The 24,077-nt window shown below is 36.9% G+C and overlaps 2 protein-coding genes across 2 annotated transcripts; one reads left to right on the forward strand and one right to left on the reverse strand.

Moving 5' to 3' along the window:
* The first annotated feature begins 7,836 nt into the window (after positions 1-7,836).
* Positions 7,837-12,513, forward strand: LOC140233956 (uncharacterized). Its single transcript, XM_072314045.1, has 4 exons — positions 7,837-8,182; positions 9,880-9,967; positions 10,668-10,963; positions 11,996-12,513. The coding sequence occupies exons 1-4, from the start codon at positions 7,837-7,839 to the stop codon at positions 12,511-12,513; spliced, it is 1,248 nt and encodes a 415-aa protein (XP_072170146.1).
* A 3,832-nt stretch (positions 12,514-16,345) lies between these two features.
* On the reverse strand, positions 16,346-20,993 carry LOC140234151 (uncharacterized). The gene is made up of 3 exons (XM_072314227.1): positions 20,853-20,993; positions 19,670-19,760; positions 16,346-16,884 (listed from the first exon to the last, which is right to left on the reverse strand). Exons 1-3 carry the CDS (start codon positions 20,991-20,993, stop codon positions 16,346-16,348), a joined length of 771 nt encoding a protein of 256 aa, XP_072170328.1.
* Positions 20,994-24,077: the final 3,084 nt, after the last annotated feature.

Below are 24,077 nucleotides of genomic sequence, written 5' to 3' on the forward strand. Positions count from 1 at the left end.
GAGTTGCGTATAGGAAATCAGCGAGAGAAGGCACTTTAGATACGACCCGCTGAATTTTCACCCTTTTCAAGTAGCCTCAAAATTGCCCCGAATACTAAAAAGTCTTCCTTGGCAGTGGGAGAATATGTCTGTATTATAATGTATGTAATTACTACCGAAGATTAACATGAGCAGGTTTAGCGAAAAGCCTGATTGTAGGAAAAGAATCAGTTTACCGGTCCCTATGTAGGCACACCTTGCTATCATCATGAAAGACAAGACACCACTAGTTTCATTATCATTATCCTTTATTTCCTTTCATGCGAAAGATGCATAACGCGACATTATAGATTTATATCGTTTCTTCCTATTCCGAGTGTTTTTAAAAATAGAACATTGATAAGCACATTACACAGACTTCATAATGTACCCATTGTTTTGATACATAGATACCGCTGTGAGGAAGGCGTGAGTTTATTAGGTGATCCGAGTATCCTCTCGGATCACCTTCTGTATCTGTACTGATTCTTTATTCTTCTTTATTTCTTTATTTCTCCCCAAAAGTTGTGCAGAGGTTAGCTCAGAAAGTACTCTGCCTATCAATAACTTCAAAATTATACCATGTATGCATCATGTCCTAAAGACAACAAATCTAATGTATCATTGTGATCAGTCGACCGTGACGTCACTATGACGTCATTATATGAAAACACATTCTCAATCATATCTAATTAATGGAATGGAATTTTTCAATGAAATTTGCATCACATATATTTCAAGTTATGCGCATTCTACTCATATTCTCAAAATTCATATTTTCTCTAAAAACGTGCGCGTACGCGCGCGTTGAAATATTTGCATACTCCAATCGGGCTCAAAATTTTTTTGCACACGTTTCAGACCATTTAGAGCATTTTTTGAAAAATTGAAAAAAATGGACGGACGCGTACGCGCGCGCGCATATGCGCACGCACAGCTCATATGTCATAGAAATTTCCCGTTTTTTCACACTTATCGGATGCCTGAAATATCAAGGAATATTTCTGCCAAGTTTCAAGTCAATCCAATTCAATATGACGTCATACGGGCCCGTCAAAGTTGAAATTCCGCGCGCGCGTCAATGGCGATATACAGTGCAACTATGCCAAAAAACCGCCAATTTTAAATGCGATTTTACTCGTCAGGATGGACGATGACCCCCCATTTTCTTTACATATTTTGAAAGCTGATGAGTTGTACATGTCATTTTATGGGTTGGCGATGCTGGCAAAATGATTAAAAGATATCAAATTTCTTAATAAAATAAAAAAAAGTAAATTTTAAAAATGACGTCATCAAATTTCAAGTTCACTCGAACGTATCTCACTAATCCTTCGCCAATTTTCACCCAGGTTTCAATATGTAGTAGCTTATTAAATGGTCTTTCATTAATATAATTACAACATTTTGATTGGAAGACGGCATCACCTCGTGAAAATGGATTGAAAGTAATCTTGTCAAATTTGACCAGTTTACGTGTTATGTCTATGGGAGTGCAGTTTTTTTTTGGAAATGAAAATTGACATGACTCTCTTCTTCGAGCACTAGCTCACTTATGCTTCGGTGAATTTCTCCCAAATTTTAATATGTTGTAGCTAAGACTTTGGGCTATCGTAAGTGTGCCCTCCATTTTTTCATACGACGTCGGCATCACGTCGAAAAACTTGGCTAAAATTTGCACTTGGCTTCGATGCAGCGTCATTTTGCTTAATACACAGGGCCTATGGAGGATGAAATAGGTCAGTGCATAGCGCATCCGACTCGTAATCCTAAGGTCCCCGGTTCGAGGCTCACCCCTGCCAATATTTTTTTCACTTTTTTTAAAACACTTTTTTTCTTCTTTTTCTTTAGTTAGTTTTATTCTCCCTTCCTTACTTTATCTTTTTCTGATTTTTTTTATGCTTCTTCAAATTTCTATAAAATAACTTCATTTTTTCTTTATTTTTCTTTCTAAAGTCTACTTTCTGTGCAATAGATCAACAACAGCAGGCGCTATCAACCCCATATTTTGCACATGTTTAGTTCGTGTCAAGTACATTATTTCATAAAATAACAACTACTTGATTGGACAATATCTTGGGTATGTAAATAAGGGTCAAAGGTCATAAATGTTGCATTTTGTATCTTGGTGAATACCTGTTCTATCTTTGCCATATTTTGCACACGTATAGACGATGTCACAAGAATTATTTCACAAAATAACCACTTTTTCCTCAGATGCCATCTTGGGAGTGTAAATGTGGGTCAAAGGTCATATGTTCTTGTTGCTGTATTTTCATTATAGTGTATACAGATTTGGTACCGAAGATGACAGATATGACTCCCTTTTCTAAATGAGAATCCAAACATCACACGGCCAATGTCTCTGAACATAGATGAAACCTGCATGGTCATGCCTATTTCGATCAGGACTCGAATCCATGATAAAAAAAAAAAATCGGATCACCTTAATTTGTCAGTGATGACAAATTACAATCTCTAGTTTTAACGTTTGTTTGTTTGCTGTTAGAACTTTTTTCTTCTTTTTTTTTTACAATATCATATTCATCCATGTTTAGCCGACCCTTCTCAAAACATTTCCCCTTGAAGTGAAGACGGAGAAAACTACTCAGCAACCTTGTAAGGAAGTGTCGGACAAGCCACTGGAGGCCTAGACCGACCCACTGGGAGGAAGCGATGTGGAAGCCACTCGGCATTTATGAGGCAAACCTTCCCCAAATACGGCAGTCACACCTACAGTATAAACGAACATTGCAATGCCTCCAAAGTCTGGAATGAATGAACAGAGAATAGAAACATAACGAAACAAAACAAAACCACAACTACTGAAAGTGAATGTTGTTGCAATAACAAATAAATTGATATGTCCATTACCTCTTAAAAATATTTTGTTTCTACTTCCACACCGAACACACACACACACACACACACACACACACACACACACACACACACAGAAATTGTATAAAAGAAAGCAAGTAGAATCTCGTAATGGTCTAAAAATACATATTTCTGTCTTTTATGCCATTTATCTAGCTACCATTTTGCGAAATTCGTATTCGCTCATCTGGTGAAATCAAATTCACATGCCACCTGTTAGAAAGCAGTTAACCCTGATCAATAGAAAAAAAAAACAATTAATAAAGAGGAGTGACTCGCAAAATAAGGTGATTTCGTTGAGAAATAAGAAATGCCATATTTCTTTTAAAACGAAACTAAAGTAGAATATACAATGACTACCGCCTCCTTCTTGAATTTCAAGTATACGTCTTTCATGTCGACTCCTAGGTCACCGTAGGTGTATAGCAATAGAAGACCTGAATATAAGAACGACGCAAGTCCAATTTTTGGCCAAACTCAGTTTGACATGGGAAATTGCAGCTTATGCATGGACTCATCTTGTGTATAAATTATAAATCCTAATTACTCCTGGAAGTGCCTGAAATGAATGAGTGAAATCTTACATGAATGTAAGAATGACCCAAGTCCAGGACTTGGGTCATTTTTACATTCATATCATAGTGCCCTCTCTCATCGCTTCTTTCATTTCATATAGCAGCCTATCATGTAATGATTCAAAGAACGACCCAAGTCCATATGATTCAAAGAACGACCCAAGTCCATCACACAAATGGCCTCTCCACAATTAATGTAAATGTTAATTGTCATAATAATATATGTTCTAATTTGTATATACAATGTTGCCTTCCCATCACTGTTAAATAGAATAGCATTGGACAAATAAAAAGATGTGAATTTTTTTTTTTTTTTTTAATGGACTTGGGTCGTTCTTATATTCAGATACTCAATAGTCAGCAAACGGTATCAACCAATCACATTGTACCATTCCGATAAAAAGAACAAATGTTTTACTTTATCACACATAACAGCTTTATCAGTACTGGAAATTCATTTGAAATTCGTGTTAAACTTCTTATCTCGATACAAATCATCGATACTTTGGGAGGGGCGTTAATTTTGGATATCTCAGCCATTTGAGAACCAATTTTCATCAAATAAACGCTGAATCCTTCTTAGAATAACTACATGCTCTTTCATATTTCATAAGAGGCTTTTCATTATCTCACTTAGGAATGTTCAAAACATAAATCCCCACCTCAACCAGTACTGTACAGTCCCTTTAAGGAAGCAATCTACATCAGGGCCTACCAACCTACAGGGCGCTACAAACTTCCGAAAGTCTACGACCCGCTTGTCGTCTGTCACGTGATCAAGGAAAAGGCAGGTCATTCCGCTTATGAAGGTTGTAACGTTGACAGCTGAAAATTGCGGAAGTAAATATTTGTATTATTGATCAGCAGTTTAACACCAATTTCAAATGATATAGCGGTAGTTTGCGAAGATTGTGGAGTGTCTAAAGAAAGCCGGGAATCATGCAAAACGAATATAATTATTTTATGAAAGAACAAAAAGCGTAATTCATTTTACTGAAAAATGAGATTGTCCATGAGTTGCTTTCTCTCCCCCCCCCCCCTTCTCCCGTAGCAAATATTATATACCATTAAAATAAAACAAACAAATTCATTTTTTTTTATACAAGTACGATATACAGTTGAGATAGAAGTGAAATTGATAAAAATCAAACTGTGAGTCAGACACGATAGTCATCAGTGGTATGGGAGTTAGCGCTGACGCTAACTTTTTTTATTTTCTTTTTAAAAACAATTTCTCTATCCTGCCCTAGATCTCCTACAATTCCCTCAGAAGAACATAATGTTAAATCTATACTTGGAAAAAAATGTTCCACAACATATTTATCGCATAATTGATTGTGATCGCATCCTTAAACATGCACGTCGTACAATGTATTAACTCCTTCTGTGTCAACGGGTCAAATGTGCACAAATTTCACACACATACCTTTGGTTAAAAGAAGCCCCGCAATATAATGCAAAAAACAAAATTAATCTATGGAATAATCTGAAGTAATAGCCAGGAAGACGGTATAACTTCATGTTGACAGCTTTTATGTGTTTGGTTATTTTTTTTTTTTTATTAATGTCCGTGATCGTGTTCATCGTGAAATGATCAGAGATTTTCTTTAAATTTCCTCCCTAATGGTAACAAGGTACTAAATTTCCTAAGTATGTGTTTGGATTTTGTTACAAGCCCACTAAGGAGGCACTGTCATGATATAAAATGACCAAACTACAGACCGAGGGATTTGGTCACCTTCGAAATTAGAATAAATTATATATATATATATATATATATATATATATATATATATATATATATATATATATATAATGGACACGGGGATATTAAAGACGTGACTATATTGCAGGGCACTCCCGCTGCTGTCAGCGCACTGGCACTTGGGGCCTTTTGTTTAAGAGTCCGGCGAGGTCTCATTTGCTACACCAAGGTGGTTCCTCGACAATGAAAGGAATGATAATAAATAGATCTTGAATAGAACTTAAAGCAGATAGATGTATGAGCATTTGAATATTCAAATCAATTGATGGTTATGCAAATAATTTGGTGCAGTACATTCATAACGTAACATTCAGTAAGTGACACAATTTAACTTATATTTTGTTTATACAATCAACATGAAGTAAAGTAATAATCCATCGACAAGGAGGTAGATAAACAAATGCATGAATTAGCAAACGGATTATAACTCATGTGCCTGTATAGGCTCTTTGCTATTTTCTGGATCAAGGATCGGGAACAAGATATTTCTGGCCATCAGAAATTGCCAACAGAAAGTTTTCCTGCAGGGGGGGGGGGGGGTACTTGTTCCCTCACAATTTGTACCAATGAATTGTCTCACTAATTATATTGCATAGAGGATTGTAAAGTCGTTCATCATAATATCAAGTGAACAGCAGTCGTCGTCGTGGAACGACAAAATAATTACTTTTTTGTTTTCCCTGAACCCGCTTGGGAATCGCGTAAAGACATTTCTAACCGCGGGACCTCCTTGGTAATCCTTGCACACTTAATTCAATACGATGATTTTTGTTTTCAGTTTTTGCCTTGTATACAGTTTTAGGATAATATTGTTTAAAGGCACCAAGTCCACTTCCAGACACCTCAAGACGATTTTAAGATATCTTCTGATGCTAATGCTGTAATAATTTGATAAAAAGTTAAGTTTGAGACGGTGAACAAGTTGTATAAACTAAGTGTACTTTCTTGCCAGTTTTTTTTTTTTTTCTTTCTTTCTTGAATCTCAGATGGGGACGCGTTTGTGTCAGGAAGCGAGACTAATCAAACTTTCCGGACACCCTCCGCGATTCTTGAAATATATATCCTGGGTCACTTCTTATTAGCATCAACTGTTCTCGCTGTTTTCCCTCGATCATTAGCTCTTCCTTTTCGTTGAAAACTGAACGTACAACATGGGTCACGTGATCTGGGTTTGTTTTTGACGGAAGAATCGAGAAAAATACATTGCACAACCAGTTGACAACTGATGGCATTTGATTCAAACATTATAGGAAAGTTATGGAACCTTAACGTTTGAAATATTTTGACGAGACAGTGATATCGATAAAAAAGGAACATTGCAACAAATGGAAGTGACGTCATAAACTCACATCTGTAGAATTGGTTTAAACTCAGATAGGCATATGTCAGAAAAAAATCTTGTTTTCAATTAGATTTTATAGGAGCTATACAATCCTGTCCTCCTCAGAGCCATCAGAACTACCAAAACTTCCAAACAAGATTTTTCTTTGTAACTTTATGGTGACGTCATGTCAAAACAACAGGATTATGTGAAGATTTGCGCATAGGTCAATGAAAGACATACCCACATTGTTGTAATAAATTATAATGTGCTGTTTTAGGGGGTTCAATTGAGATTGCCAGACTTTGAGAACAACGTTTATCTACCGTGCGTTCCTGACAAGGAAGTTAAAGCACATTTAAAGACAATGCAGTCGGGAAGAAATCTATGCGTCAAACAATTCAACTTCCTTTGTCGAAACCATGAAAAAGCAAGATCAATGCTCAGCCCCTGACCTTGGTACCGGCAGATGTCAGGTCAGTGAAGGAAAATTTGTTCATATCGAGAGTTCCTCAATGTATTAAACAAACCGGAAACGGACAACACATACACGACATATTATGCTTGGAACATTTTCGTCAACTCTGTATAGATGTCAAGTTCCAAACTAGCTCGGTCATCTTTTTTTCGAAGGTCATCTCTTCGTCTACAAGGATGGAAATCCTGCATGTCTCTGAGTGACATCGCTTTCCAATGAGCTAACAGAACGAATTAGTAAGGTTCACTGGATACAGTGGTATACGACTATTCATTTCACATAACTGAAAAGATTTGCTGAAGCTACATTACATTTCGGACTTTAAGGCATTCCCTTTTTTATTTAGATTCTTATGTCTTCGAGTATTGACATTTTAGTCTATTTTTTTCTTCTCTCACAGGTAGGCTCATGGATATTTTTTCTTCCGATCGTGTACTGCAATCTCATACATTTCGTTGTTATGATTCACATTTATGCTGAGTAGAATAATATTGATAATAATGATGATAGTGATGATGATGATAATTATAGTTGTAATGAACATTTTAATGATACCTAGAATTGAGTAAAAAAATAACAAAACTTTAATTACTCAGTCTACCTATGGATTCTATTTTTAACTTTGCATTTTTAGCATGCCTTCCTTGGCAGACTTTGGAAAAATAAAATAATTGGTAAGACGCCAAGGATAAACGTTGTTCAGTGCCAAAAGACTCCTGCCCACACGGGGTCAAAGTGAAAGTCAGACTCAATGTGATGTTGATATTATGAATTTACCCTTTTATTCAGCTAAACAGCCATGGGGCAACGAGGCTCCAAAAGTGACGAGGCAGCCGCAACTGTCAGACCTACAACGACTCGTCGGGAGACCACGACGGCTGCCACTACGACCCCGGTCCGCACGACTACCGTCACCACTCAGCCTTCGACAACCATATCGACGACGGTGATCTCAGCAAACCCCTTCACAAGCTATCCGTTCGGCAGTAAGTCGAGCACGAAAGCCACGACCTCTCCACTGCACGTCGGGCATGGTATCAGCACGTCGTCATTGCACACGGCACCGAGCACGACCACGTCATCATTGCACGTGTCACCATCGGTGACGTCAATCTACAATTCGCATGACATAGTTAGAAACTCTTGTAAGCATAAATTGAACACAATGACCCCTCTTTACTTATAGGAGAGAAATGAACATCATCATAAATGTTTAAACCTGACTTAGAATGTTTACCTATCATAGGATACGTTCGAATTGTTAGTTTTGCATGTACGTTTCTGATGGTGTGTGGGGGTGTATTTGTGTGCTAAGATGCATGTAATTTTTACGGATGTGAGTTAGAATTGAGGATTTCCGTGCTTGCATGTGATTCGAGTGTTTCCGCGACATAGACTGTTCATGATGAAATTGGAAGTATGTGCAACTTCATGGTAACCATACGAAGAGTTTGTTTGCAAAAACCGATAAGTCCATTTTTGAAGATTTTAAGTACGGTCTCTGTCATAAAGTACAAAATAATACCTTTTAAATGATACATTGGTCACTACATATAAAGGTATATTTTTGAAAGTATGGTCAAAAGAAGCAAACATTTTCTTATTATTCTCTTTATTTTTCTTGACCTTTAATCGCAAATATCTCCATTTGACAAATATGGACTTATCGGTTTTTGCAAAGAAACTCTTCGTACATTGTTTGCGTCAGGAGTAGGGACGTCCTTGTTTTTGTAAGTCCTGAGAATGAAATATCATTCAGGGTACCAACGAATGACACTGTGGTTCTTCCTACGTCATTATGTGAAGTCTGGACCGAAGGGAAAATAAACACACAAAAATCATTGAAAGAAATAAGCGACGTCGTTTATAAGATGAATGAATGAGATTTGTAATCACAAAGAATATAATGTCTAAAGATAGACTTTCACATTTTGGAATTTTCACATTCACCAGACTCTCAGTAATTGTCTGGTGATAAATGTGAATTTTGTTCCTTTTTACATAACATAATCATATAAAGATAAAGTTTTGAAGTTCAGATGCGAGCAATCTTACAGGACATTAAGCATTTAACATTGAGTGAAAACACCGGGACATTATGTTTTAATCAAACAGAAAAGCTGTAAATCTAGGTTTTATTCAAAATGTTAGACGAACAGTCCAACAGTACACAGTCTGCAGTTCTGTGTGTCTGTACTCAACTATTCTACAATTGTAACGATAGCAGTTCGACTTACAGTTGTATAAAGGTATGATGATAGTTCAGAATATCATACTATTCCGCTTAAAATTTCAGAGAAGTTTACAAGTCCTACCAAATAACAGTCACTGACATTCGTTCCTGTCTACCATGAGTGCTCATATAATAATTACGTAGGCGACGTTACGTAATACGGTAATAGATATATATACTTATGAATATACATACCTATGAACTCACGCTTGGAATATGACATTCAAATACAGGCCAAATTTGTCATGATAATAATAATACGCAAATATTATGCCCTCTTTTTAATTGCACATATAAACTTTTATGTTGTTCTGCTCGATCTATTTCTCCCTGTGGGCGGTTACGTGCGATTTCACAACTTAAGTCAATGTTAATCGGGATTGGTAAGTACATTCAAGTCCACCACCAACAACAACAAAAATGCTTCATATTAATTTGTCAGCTTTTCCCTCTCCCTCGCACTGTCAATCTTATTGTTTTCTTAAGTACATTAAAGCTGGAAAAACTGGCTCATTTCACCGAAGAATAACGAAGTGAAGTTCGATTATATACAGCCCCAATCTGTGTCTTTTTTTTTTTTCGTTTTACATTTTTTTTTCTCATATTCAGCCTACGTTCTGCCCTTGGCCATTGCACTCTCGTCGTCACTTCTTATTCTGGCACTGGTTGTTGTTGCTTTATTCTGTCGGAAAAAAGAGTGAGTGATCTTCATAAACGTTATTCTTTTTCTTCTTTTTCTATAAAAGCAAGAATATAATTGATGTAGTATTAGAAACGAATATCTGTTTTGTCTGCATAGCTCTGTACATTACGTTTTGCTACCCTCCCCCCTTGATCATGTTTGATGTTGATGCTTCTGCTATGGTAAGTGGACGCCCCCCCCCCCATGTTAATTCTGTTGATTAAGTTGAAATTCTTGTAAGTCGAAAGATTTTCTCTTGTTCTTTTGGATTCGACGGATATGCGAGTACTACTGCATTGGAAATACGAAATATATATCAATAGTTCTCATTTTATTTAATCGGTAGTTCGTAAGAGCTAGAACTACAATAATGTCAGGTAATGAATGGATCGCATTGTACAAACTAATCTGTCCCCTTGATCAACCACTGGAGAATGGCGTAGGGTGAGTATACCTTCTTTATTGTGACACTGTGGTGACATTTTATATAAAAATTATGTCTGCTTTAAAAATGCATGTTTAAAACAGATGTAAAAGTTTTGCTAACATCATCACTTCAAGGTTTTCAGCAATCCGGTCTGTAACCTGCTGAATATGAACCATTAATTGATCTATTGATTGACAAAGGTGCTTGGGATTATTATTTCAAATTAATTTAATTCTGATTGTCACCTATCGAGCCTTCATCCTATACTTCAACCATTTTAATTGTCAGGAGATCTGTGAGACATTTGGAGAAGGGCTGTAGTCCTCCATGCCGAGCCTCCGCCCAGGTGTTTCCTAACGTCACTTTTGGATCTTCTGATTCAATTGACTGCTCGTCCAATCATATCTATGTCGACCATCTGGACAACGAGTCTAAATTCAGCGACGGAGGGTACGCCTACGTGCCGAAAATCACATCAGGACCTGTGGTTGGTCCGCCAACTGGATGTACGCCCTCAGCGTTGACAGAGAAGACAGTTGATAGGGGAAGTCCCGATGGAAAAATAAAATCGTTTCACATTCAGGGTAAGTCCGATTTCAGTCCGTGTGTTAATTGGCACCGAAGCAAAATGTAGACAAAACAAACACAAAATAATAAAACGATGAATGACAACCTATCAAATAAAGGACGTTCAAAGGACGCACACGCACACACGTACATGTAATGCAAAAATGATATTGATATGGTTCATTATGCACATGACAAAAAAGGCAAAGAGAAAAACCATTGATTGAGTTTTATAACGACGTTTTTGAATGCAGGTGTGTGAAGGTGTTCAAAAATTAAATGTATTGTTTATCATTTGCAGATGGAAAAAAGGTTTAGTGCTTCAAAATAGTTCTAAAATGTGAGTTAGGAATAGAAACAACCAATGTAAAAATGTTACTCAGTATAATCAATGTTAAGTATTGTTAAAGGTCCTGTTTACCTTTGGGAACAGTGATTTAGAAGATGTTCAAGATATCACATTTGATGCATATGACGTAGGTTTGTTGTATCACAAAACATCCTACCATATGAAATTTTTGCAATAAAGCCTAAAATATAAGGAGATATCAGTATTTTTCTCATTAAACCATAACTGTAGACGGTTTAGTCTGGCAACATTTTTATTATTACTATTGTTCACATTTTGTGTATTTAAGAATACTTAACATTGATTACACGGATTCAAATTTTTGCAGTGGTTGTTTCTATCCCGAACTCACATTTTGGAACTATTTTAAAGCACTATTGCTAGGTTTTTGTTTCATCTGCAAATGGTCAATTATGCCTTTAAATGTACGAAACGTGAACGATAGTTATAATGAAATTGTTTCTAAAATAAACCGTCTATAGTAAGTAATGATTTAGTGAGAAAAATAGTAATATCTCCTTATATTTTAGGATTTATTGCAAAATTTCCATATGGCACTGTATGTATTGTAATACTATAATACAAATAACCTACCCATTTGCATCAATTGTGATTACTCGAACCCTTTTTTTTTATTATTATTGCTCCCAATGGTGGACAGTACCTTTGATCATATTTATATTCTTTATCTTCCGTACAGGTATATCAGATGACGTTTTTGGCGATGAAGATCAGTACAATATCCTGTTTGAAGAGAAGTCTGCTGCCCTCAAAGTTGCCGTAGCCAACAGCTATGAGAACGCCCCCTTTCACGGCCGGTATGCTAATTACGCCTCGATCAAAGATACGCCATTGGCTACATCCTGTGACCTCAGGAATCAATTGACCAATCAGCAGACAGAGTCGATATCGTTCAAGGGTGATTCCGTGTCGCTCAGCAACCGGGACTCCGGACACGACACCGGGAGCCTGTCTTCGTCATCGGGAATGTTTCGGGATCATCCCTCCCTCTCCGAGGCCAGCCATAGCAGCGGTGTCGACCAGGACGTTGATGTGGTGTACGAGAACACGCCGAGAAGTCGATCTGGAACGAGCAAAAGCGCGATGGGTGGCGAGCCCAAGTACTACGTCTTGGAAAGGCCGTCAAACGAGGGGGTCTGTCCGTGCGAGGACAGTGGGATGGTCGACAATGTTCTCTATCAATCAATTACAGAATAGCTGCAGATTCTATCACGTTTACAATAAGCTTTACTGCGCTCTTAAAAGCAATTACCCAGTGCTTTCTTTGATGCGTGTGTGTCATTAAGTCTGGAGCTTAATGCTTTCTGACGTGATAGCCTTCAAGAGTGTCACATGATATTTCCTTTTTTATTTATCACACTAAATCAAGTACCTTGGACTGCCATGTTTGAACGTAGGTTCTTATAATTGGCCTGCAATACCAACTGTACATAATGTTTTAATGTTTTCACAACGTACAAGGCTCGAATGTTTTGGTAGTAAAAGAGTAACCACTTTATATTTAATCTTTCACGCTACCCTGCAAGGATTTTTACAATGTGCACACATTATAAGCAGTAATGTTTGATGCAATCTATATCGCAACCTCTCGACTTAAGTGCACTTATAAGACTGGATGGAAGCAAGCGAGTGCCTGGGGGAAAAATCCACTGCTGCAAATGATGTGCAAAAATACTCTTGTGGTGCCCAAAATATACTGTATATTGTGCTTAATTACTACAAAGTAGCAAATGAATGCCACGGTTTCGTTTAAGTTTCAAATCTTCAGCAACGTTGAGGAGGGCGGGTGGGAAGCTGGTCTAATCCTTATTGAAATGGTGCAGGAAACCTACTAAGAAGGACAGCAGTTCTTATATGAACACTACTTGTTTCATTCTATGGTCATGATGTAGGTCACTCTATATTGGCTGTATGAGATGGATATGTGAAGCAGGAATTCATTTTCAATTCAATTTCCATTTATTTTAATGGGTTTTTTTCTGTGAAAAAATTGAATATGATGAAATGAAATAATACATGATATCCAGCTAGGAAGCAAAGAAGAATATTAGAAGAAATAGAACAATAGTGGTCAATCATTGAAATTTGGAATCTGAAAATAAATGTTAAAGATATCTGATGGAACCTACTTTTAAAAACAGATTTGTTGAGCGTAGGTCACAGTATCAAAATCGAGTGTAAAGATTAAGATGAGCACGGGTACAACAAATGACCAAAATATAATAAACCATGTAGTTTTCTCTGCAGATGGAAATCTACAGAGAGCGGGATGGGACTGAGATAAAACATAATTACATGTACACGTACTAAGTAACATAATATAGTGTAGAACATACATATAAGTTCATTCACTTTCACACACATTACACATCCAGATTTCTATAGGTAACTATCTCACACGAAGCAATCAGTATTATTCGATTCATTTCTAAATGTGCGAGTTTATTTCATTCTTCAAAAGAACAGAGAGATAAGTTGTGTAAACGTAATGTATTGGCTTATACAAGGCTTACTTCACTAATCGGAGGACAAAGTGAGCGCTGTGACATGTAGATTATCATCACATGTCCCATCTATTCTCGCTCAAGTGGACCAAGGAAATTAGAAATCATTATGGGATTGCTTGACACTAAAGTTTCGAAATTTTCTACAGTTAGTCATAATTAAAAATAGACTGTTGGCCGTCTTCGCAAATCAACGTGACATTATTTGCAAATTAATGCCTTTGTTGAGTTAGCTAAGATGAACCGGAAGTACTCCAATTATTACGATATAGTGCATTCCTGTTATAACGAAGTCCTCGGGACCTGCGGTATTCTTTCGTTATATCGAAATTTCGCGAAAGCCGAACAGTAAGGTATAAAGATAAAAAGATAATTTTTGGGTCTGCATTTTTACTTCGCTGTAACAAGAATACCGTTATAACGGTATTCTCTAGTGCAGTGTACAGGCAACGTGGTTGACTGGAAAGCGCGAGTCACCCCTTCACCTCTACTTACACATTTTGTGGCTTGTGTGCCTCGTAACAAAGATGGTCACACTGTTAGGTACATCTTCCACTATACTCAGTAATGAACTTAGGCCTAATTGAAGAACCTATAATCAGTGTTACTCATACATAATTGCAAGAGAAGGTGGTATGGCTCAGCGGATCAGTCCATTCAGTATCAGTCACAAAGTCCTCGGTTCGAGTTCTCTGCCTGGAACGGTTGTGATCATAGGCAATACACTTTATCCACATTGCCTAATCCTTCGGAGGGGACTTAAGACAGTCGGTTCTGGGTTGCTTGCCTGCTATCGTCTATAGCATCCTCAGCGACTTAGTTAAATAAAATCAACATTACGCAATCAATAGAATAATATGAATTCTTACAGTAGGATCTTTATTCATACTGATTGTCCCACTTATCATCATAGTAACATTTTGTAAAAAATGACAATCGTTTTAGATAGGCTTGGAAGTCGTGGTATTTAACAATAGAAATCACTGTTTTTAAAGTGTTTCTTTCATATGGTATACTGGATAATGCATTAATCTTGAGAAGGCGTATAGCAGGTTGGATTACGTCGAAAGCTAAGTATACATATTCGTTATTTTTGCTGGAGAAATCATAGTTTACGTAGAGATGCGACCTATGTTGTTCATATTGTGTAAATAATACTATGACCTTTAGGTTTGGTTTTAATCATTTTTGTGTATAAGATGATTGTGGTAGTTTCCTCTTTTTATCTTCAGCTTATCATTCTGATAAGTAATAAAAAGCAGAAAAAAAACACTACTAAAACAGTTTGGTTGCATTGTTTTGTGCTGATTTCACGTGATTCATACAAACAAACAAACAAACAAACAAACAAACAAACAAACAAACAAATCACACATACACGTATGAGAGGAGATTGTGACGAATCTTTCCCAGGCTGAAGGACTTCTTTGAGAGGAGGGGGAGGGTAGGGCTGACCTGCGCAATCAATCACAAAAAAGAAGAAGTTAAAAATAATATCTAAATTTTGATATCCCATTCAAGAGCTTGTCATCAATCAGAGAAGGTGTTGCTATGTAATATATTATAAAGATTATACACTGTATCAGGGACCTGGAAACATTTTGTGTTTGGTTATTTGTTTATTTTGTTTGTTTGTTTGTTTGTTTTTTTGGGGGAGGGAGGGGAGGTATTCGGGTCAATGGAGGATCAAGAGTTAAAGGCATGACTTATCATTTGCAGATGAAACAAAAACCCAGCAGTAGTGCTTTAAAATAGTTATAAAATGTGAGTTTTGCATAGAAACAACCACTGTAAACATGGTAAATATTTGAATCAGTAAAATCGATGTTAAGTACTGTTAAATATACAAAATGTGAACAATCGTTATAATACAAAATGTTTCGAGACTAAACCGTCTACAGTTATGGTTTATTGAGAAAAATACAGATATCTCCTGATAGTTTAGGCTTTATCGCCAAAATCTTATATGATAGAATGTTTTGTGGTACAACAGACCTACACAATACATTAAATATCATATCTAAATTTTTTTGAATCACTGTTCCCAAAGGGAAAAAGGACCTTCAATGTACAATGCACCCCTCTCCCTTTCTCGGAGAGTCATGGGTTTTGTTTTGTGTCTCCTACATAGAACATTATCACGGTGCTGGATATTTGGAAGCGCAACTTTCATAATCGCGTGTATACAGTGACAAAGGTAGAAGAGAAAATCATCGTAATTTAGCAAACACTGCGTAATGTGATGTAATGTGTTTTAGGATGTTATTGATGCAACGACAGAGCATAGGCTCATAAGATTACTACTTCTCTTTCATCTTTTCAAGACATTTTCATTTTTTTTTTCTTCATAAGGCGTATCATCTTTCATTGTCTTTTTTTCTTCTGTTGTGTTTTTTTACGAAGCAAAAAGCTTTCAAACTCTGTACGTGTACGAATAAACACACACAGGGAAAAGGAATTCCTACCCTTTGCATATTATACACAAACCATTGTCCACTTTGCCAGCATCCAGACCTTTTCTAACTTCAAAAGAGAATCTCACTGTAATGTTCTGCACCGGCTTCCGTCGATGGCATGATCTTTTCTTTTCTCATTTTCTTCGGTGGTAGTTTCGGAGGGGCGTAAAGCTCTTGGTAGGGTGACTCTTCAAACTCCGAGGCCGTCTTCACTGCGGGACTCTCGGCGTTGATGGCGCAATTCTTCTTCCTCTTCTTTTCCTTTTGCGTCCTCTTCGCCAGGCAGAGATATACTACAACAGGACACGCGAATCCCGCAACGACAGCGATCCCGATGACGATAACGAGGGGGAGGTTGTCAAGAGCGAACTCTCGGAAGGAGAAGGGTCTGCCGGGTCTGTCGGATTCGGAAGAGGATTCTCCTGGCGTCGGGGTTACCTTGTCCGCTGTTGTAATGATGGAAGTTGTAGGGATAAAACTTGTCCTTTCCGAGGTCGTGATGGGGGTTGTAACGAGAATTGTTGAACTTGTTGCTTCACTTGCCGTGCTTGACGTCGAAGGTGACCTTGTCGTCAACTTTTTGCAGTAGTGGGTCTCTTCGTTCAGGGCTGGTAAACGAAATGACCAACGTTAGTGTAATTACATTACATCGCTTCATTCTTCAGCAAACGTCGTTGAAGTTCTTGCTTTGATACATACATTTACCTACCTATATTCCTTCAATATCATACCATAGCAACAAGGGGGCGCTCTTTCCGAAGGACATGCACATTTATTCATGTAATTGCAGTACTGACACTTTTCACCCTACCAGACTGGCACAGACATACATTCTTGCAAAAACTCAGCGGTATAATCACAGCGAGTTCATTATCCACGCACGCTAACGCTATCCTGGACGCTCAGATGAAAGACAATGGATTTTTCATCACACAATTCATCGTCCTTTCGTTTAGAATACTTGTGCAGTATAGAAATTATAATTCCGTTTGTGTTTGGTTTTATTTTATTCGCTGAAACATTGGAATGCATCTTTCTATATAGACCGAGTAGTAAATTGCATGTTTCCCTGCAATATCTATGGTAAATCGTCTGTAGCATGGAAACATTCAAGTTATGATCGGTCTAGGAAAAAAAAAACACATTCCAATCTCCTTGTGAATCAGAATCATCAGTATTTCAGCAATCATGATTGACCGACTGATGACGTCACTGGCAGGATCTTGATTTTTTTTTTTTTTTTTTTTTTTTTTGAGGTGGGAGGGGGTTGGGGTGGGGGGCTTATCCAAGTAATCTGAAGAAAAATGATAGAAATTATTATAAAACATGCAGCACTTATTTAGATATTCATTTTGGCCACGTTGAGGATATGAAACAACAGAAATTATAGTTTTTATGTGCATAACATAGTTCCTTTAAGATGTCGTGATCCTTATCGATATGTTTGGGTATTGTCACGATTTAAGAAAAAATCAAGTGCAGTTTCTCAATTAGTTGCAATTAAAAAAAAAAGAGAGAAAAACGAATGATGATACTGATATGCTGTAGCTCAGTTTCGTATACATCAAGCATTGCTGCAATAAGTCATTTAAGATAGTACATGACATGAATTACTGGCTGACTGTTCATAGCGATCTGGTAGTCGTCACCATTCTTTCCGTTTTCCTAGCAGCGGCCCAAATTAAACAATTTTAATGGGTTACCAATATTGTGGTAATAGGACGATGAACAATGAAGCGTTATGATCCGTTCATCGCTTCAAATTGTTATTATTGTATACTGATAACCATCTACCACATTCTAATATCGCATTGCACTACTTCCTCACAGAAGTAGTATCGAAAGGAAAGTAGTTAGACGTTTTAGAGAAGGACTCCTAATCCCTTAGACCAATGTAAACTCCAGTGCTCTAAGCGACATCTGCAGTGACTGTCTGACCTTTTAATGATGACTTTTAATCCGTATTTCCTTTTTACAAACTCTTAACAGTGACATGTTTCTTCCATCTGGTTTCGTACAGAAATCAATTCTTTCCCGGTCTTTGACATTGTTTGATGACATTGATTGAGGAATAATGCTACTTGTTCATACTCCGCCCTCCCCTAATCATAATGACGTAACTTTTTGACGAAAAGCATTTGAACAAAATAGTCCAACAAACTGTGTCAAACTGTGTTTCTACACTCATTAAAATAAGCTTTGTACTCTCTAAAAAAAAAATAGAGTGAAAATATTCACTCTTGAAGGAGTGAATAACAAAAACGAATGAATTTAGAGAGAAATTGGAGTGAATTTTGAGTGAAAATGTTCATAGTCACTCATTTTGGAGTGATCTCAGGGATCACTCGAAGATTTTGGAGTGATCATTTGGCCAAAATGAGTCATACATCCCACGAGTGATACAACCCACGAGTCATACAGCTCATGAGTTCGACATTAAGCAAACAAGATCCATAAGACCGACACATTTAAGCCCCGTGTTGTATTGTCGAACTCGTGGGCTGTAACAGTTTTTACCTATTGTCAAACCTATGGGCCCTATTGTCCTAGTGTCGAACTCATGGGCTGTATGACTCGTGAGCTGTGTGACTCGTGGACCTATTTTCAATATCGAACTCGTGCATCGGTCACGTGGGATGACCTGCATTTCACAGAGTCTGTCGAGAAAGGTTCCTTTTCGAAATTTGATAAGTTTATATAGAAACACTCCTTCCAAAATGATCTTGCTCAAATCCTTTGTAAGAAAATGCGACACTTTTAATGGGATTACTTTTTGGTCATTTTAAAGTGGAGGTTGAAAAAAAAAAGTTTTTTCTTTATTTTTCCTTATTATCAATTCGGTATTTGCAAGACAATACCAGTGATAACAGATAATCAGACAAAACAAGCAAAATACAAGGATACAAGATGTCAGGCTTTCCCTGGTGCGCTTCCCTATAAAGTTGGCTGGTTGAAAAAGACGCAAGGAGAACGAGGAACATAATCGTCTGCAAGACATCTTTAAATAATGTTTCATATTTCAGGAAAAAGTTTTATAATAAGTTGCCGTTTTGGAAAAGACTTATGGAGAACAAGGAAGATAATCGTCTGCAAGAAATCTTTAAATAATGTTTCATATTTTAGGAAAAAGCTTTTATAATAAGTTGCCGGGTTGGAAAAGACGTAGGAAGAACGAGGAAGATAATCGTCTCTAAGGCATCTTTAAATAATGTTTCATATTTAAGAAAAAATATTTTACAATAAATATCTTTATTTAATTCTTCTAAATGCAGGTACATAGCTTTGGACGACGGAATCTATTTATTTTCCCCAAACAGTGACTTAATTTCAAGCATTTCCTCAGATAGTTATATATCTTTGTGTAGATATTACTTGGCTGTTGTTGCTTCTTACCGTCAGCAGAAGTGGCTGTTGGGACATTAACTTCAATGTTATCAATAGCAATTCGTCCTGTTTTGCTCGTCCAAGACGCTGTGAAAATGATCTGTAACGTTATACGAGACAATCAAACGTTCATCATGTTCATGTTCATGGCAAAGCAAAGCAATGCATTTTCATGATTCAGACGAGGCTTGTTCACGTTTTCGTTTACTATGCTCGTTACTTAAAATAGCTCTATTCATTTATACGAATTATACACTCTACATAATTTGAGAACGTTAGAAATGATACGCAAACCGTAGATTTGAGATAATGCAGCCTAAGGTAATTTTCCTGGAAATTGATCAAGTTTAATGGAAAAATAATTTAGAAGTTTGACATTTCAACGCCTTACTGTACAATATTTTGATAAACGGCGAAATTAACTTACTGGCGATAGCAATGACGTAAGCCTAGGCACAACACCGTTTTCTTATACTTAAAATAACATGACTTTTTACAAGACTTGTAACATCTTCCCATATTCCTACATCTTGATGACGTAAAACTGCAATTCTAATCCCGGCCGCTGTGACATTACACGTTCAGGTTTATCTTACGAGAAGGTAACACCACTCAAAAAGAACAATATGCAGTGGTACAAGTTTCATTAACACTGGCCTTCAATTCGAGAGTTGGTTGCTTCTTGATTGTTTTCACGATACAGATGCTATTCCATAAGTTTGAACTTTGAAATATTATTATTATTATCATTATATTTTATTCGAGCATCCCGCAGCTGCTGTACGCAGTTTTGATCTGCAAAATGTTTGTTCCGTTCTTAGGGTTACATGAAGCATAACGAAATGTAAAAACATCGAATATGAAGTAAAATGCACAACGAACTGCCACTTTTATGCAATGAATCAAATTGAATCAATGGATGTCCGAATACACTAAACACCCAAGTCCCTTAGAAAGAATTTTGGAGAAAAAAAACAAACAAACAAGCAACAAACAAATACTATCCTACTATTTTATTTTTATTTTCAGATGTGTGTATAATATGAAAATGTACTGTAAAGTAATGAAAAAAAAAAAACACAAACCGGTAAGCTTCACTTCGCTGTAGGGAGCTTAAAAGATGATATCCAAACTAGGACTTGGGGCATTTTTAATATTCAAGTATCAATTATCTGCAAATCGCGTCTTATACCTCGGGATAAGACCATTCGTGACCATAGCAACATATTGTTACGTCACTCGATCGGATCCAGCCTTTTCCAGCGTTGGAAATGTGACGAAGAGTTCGCCCGCAGACGGAGACGTTCAACTGGCCTTTCCGTGGCCCGAACATTTTGTAGGAGAACGAGAGAAGCGCTGTTGTTGTGGTCGTGTCAAAATGAGGTAATGCAAACTCGGAATTCCTATTTGCAGACCAAGTAAGAAAGAATCCGCCTTCAGTGAAAAGAAAGACAAACATAATGAATTATGGTAAAATTAATGACCTGAAATCCAGAGTATTTTAAATTGTCATTTAATCATAAGAATTGCAACGAAAGCGTACATCAACAAAAAGATGAGGTCAATTTGATTGAATAGTAGTCGCAAGGCTATATTTTTGAAGGTGTACAGAGGGTGTACAGGAATAAGAACATAATGTCAGTATATGTTTGGTGGGTAGTTAATCCTATGAAATGTGCTCATTCATATCAAATGCGGGGTTTTTTTTTAATTAAGAACCTCAAATAAGACTGAAAAAAAATCAATACGCATTCTTATACATGTATATGAAGAGTTTGAAGGCAATAACAGATAAACTTCATTTTCAAAGTTTTACATGTTAGGTCATCATCACTGTGCAGTAGTCCAAGAGCATTAGTTTTAACCTGGACATTTTTGGTAACAAGCTGATTTTTTCAGGATAAGTCCAGAAAAATGTCTAGAAATAACATACTAAAAGTCCTCATAAATCCTCTTTGAGCGTTTTCCGCAATCCAAGATGGCGTCCAAAATGGCCGCCATATCCAGAAATTCTTATAACTTTTCAACCAGAGAACCAAAATACAAAATTTAAATGCCTGATATATGTTTTGAAGCATGAAGAACTCAATAAAACACATATTAAGAGATGTTGATGCACGCAAGAACCGTAATCCAAGATGGCGTCCAAAATGGCCGCCATATTTTGAAATTCTTATAACTTTTTAACCAGGTAACCCAAATACAAAATTTAAATGTCTAAATATATGTTTTGAAGGATGAAGAACTCAATAAAATACATATTAAGAGATGTTGACGGACATAAGTACTGTAATCCAAGATGGCGTCCAAAATGACCGCCATTTCCTGATTTTTTTTTCTCATAATTTTGCAAGTAGATTTCAACTGTACACACTTGTAATGTCGAAATATACGTTATGAGTCACAGGGAACCAAATATAATACTTATTCGGAGATTTTGAAACACAAATAAAGCATTTAAGCACTTCAGAAATCCAAAATGGTGTCCAAAATGGCTGCCATCTCCTGTTTTTCTCATAATCCTGCAACTACGTAACCACGAAGCGCACTTATTGAGACATAAGGAACCCAACAAAATACTTATTCAGTGATCTTGAAGCACGTAAGTACAAATAAAACCACGTGAGTTCTTCGCGAAAACCAAATGTTGCCCAAAATGGCCGCCGTTTGTTTATCACGAGACAAATTTTCAACATAATGTTCGAGATCCAACAACTCAGATGGTCTGGTGGTAAAGGTTCGCTTGGATGCATCCCCCCCCCCCCCTTGGGGAAAGGTGTGACCTGTACAATCATTATTTTCCAAACATTCATCCTGAAGTCATTGAATTGCAATCATAAAAATGCAAAACGTCCCTCGCTCGGCCCCTTTCCATAGACTTTGTACACTTTTGAGATTAACAAATTTCCGAATTTGTCATCAAAAAGTGTGCACTAGATCTTTCACTTACAAAATGTAAAAGTAATGGTAATTTGTCCTTCCTACAAAACCCTTCCACCGCTCACTTCCCCAGTATAAATTAAATACCCCTTTGATTAACAATTCCCAAATATTGCATCGAATGTATGTAAATGATATAATTATTTTCATTTCAATTCAAGTGTAATAGCTCCCTGGAGTTGGAGGGGATGGGGATACTGAGACAATGAATTATCTACTCTTTAAGGATGGATAATCAATATAACACCAAAGGTACACTAGGCCGGTTAATGATCATAGAAATGCCAAACTCCCTCCAGTCGAAAGGGATCCCCCCCCCCCCCACATCCTCTACTAGCTCATTGACTTGGATATACTAGTCTTTATTCTTTATTCTATACTTACACTTTTTAATAGAAACAACAATCTGGTATGTCATCAACATTGTGCACCATAAAACCCGTATATCTTGAAAGAAAAAACAAAAAACCTCCATTTTGTGGGAGGGTGCATCACCCTATACACCTCCCCTGCATATTTCCATTATTTTCTTACTTTTAGGACAAAAACAAATCTCAGATATTTCACCAAAAGAGTGTGCTAAATCTCTGAATTTCAAATGGGAAAATGCCAAAATCTCCATCGTATGGGAAGGAGTATTCTCCCCACACACTTCCCCCTCCCCGACACTTTCCTGAATTCGTTCTCCCAGCGTTAAATAGAAAACAAATATCAAATATTTCACCAAATAGGTGCAACAGATCTGTAAATTTCAAGTCTGAAAATGCGAAATTATGCCCTCGTGTGGAAGCGGGCATCCCTACGACTGCACACTTCCATGATTACATAACTTTTTGTTCCTTTTTATGGAAAAAAAATAATATTTCACCAATATGGTGCATCAAATGTCTGAATATCAAGTCTGAAAATGCAAAATCTCCCTCATGTTGGGGGGAGGGGATCCCCTTCCACCCCCTCCCATATATTGCCCATTTCCCTGAAAACTTCTTTATATATTTCCTACTCTTTGATGGAAACAATTCAATATCTTACCAAACGTTTGCACTATATGTTTCACTTTCGAGTAAAAAAAAGAAATCCCTCGTGTGGGAGAGGAGTATTCCTCCTCCATGTAACAATAACTATGAGTGCCACATTCTCTGATTTCTGTCTGTAATATAATTTTACCTAATCTACACGAAATGAATAGGCCACCCCAAGATAATTTAGACACTTTGTTTTAAGGTGGAGCAATACACTGCAGCAAAGAGATTCACTGTCATTTGATGAATTACACATTATTTTGTCGCACATGAAGACACTAATTTTCAACAGTTATGTAGCACAGACATCAGAAAGAATTGTTTTTACTTCTTGAGTGATAACTGACAGTTTCAAATGTAACTCACCTCATGGTAGACACCAAATGCGTTGGTAATAAAAAAGGGCTAGCACTAAATTTTCATTTCATGTGCTTGAGGTGACGAAAATAGAGCAT

Source organism: Diadema setosum, chromosome 10 (genome assembly GCF_964275005.1).
Source record: "Diadema setosum chromosome 10, eeDiaSeto1, whole genome shotgun sequence".
NCBI classification, from domain to species: Eukaryota; Metazoa; Echinodermata; class Echinoidea; order Diadematoida; family Diadematidae; genus Diadema; species Diadema setosum.

What these genes read in the sequence shown, in the direction of transcription:
- LOC140233956 (XM_072314045.1), top strand. Translation starts at nt 7,837, where the DNA reads ATGGGGCAACGAGGCTCCAAAAGTGACGAGGCAGCCGCAACTGTCAGA. An exon ending in TGACATAGTTAGAAACTCTT is followed by an intron (nt 8,183 to 9,879) that starts GTAAGCATAAAT and finishes TCTCATATTCAG; the next exon opens with CCTACGTTCTGCCCTTGGCC. An exon ending in AAAATCGTTTCACATTCAGG is followed by an intron (nt 10,964 to 11,995) that starts GTAAGTCCGATT and finishes TCTTCCGTACAG; the next exon opens with GTATATCAGATGACGTTTTT.
- LOC140234151 (XM_072314227.1), bottom strand. Translation starts at nt 20,993, where the DNA reads ATGTTCGGGCCACGGAAAGGCCAGTTGAACGTCTCCGTCTGCGGGCGA. An exon ending in ACGAATGGTCTTATCCCGAG is followed by an intron (nt 19,761 to 20,852) that starts GTATAAGACGCG and finishes ATAACGTTACAG; the next exon opens with ATCATTTTCACAGCGTCTTG. An exon ending in AACAGCCACTTCTGCTGACG is followed by an intron (nt 16,885 to 19,669) that starts GTAAGAAGCAAC and finishes TTCGTTTACCAG; the next exon opens with CCCTGAACGAAGAGACCCAC.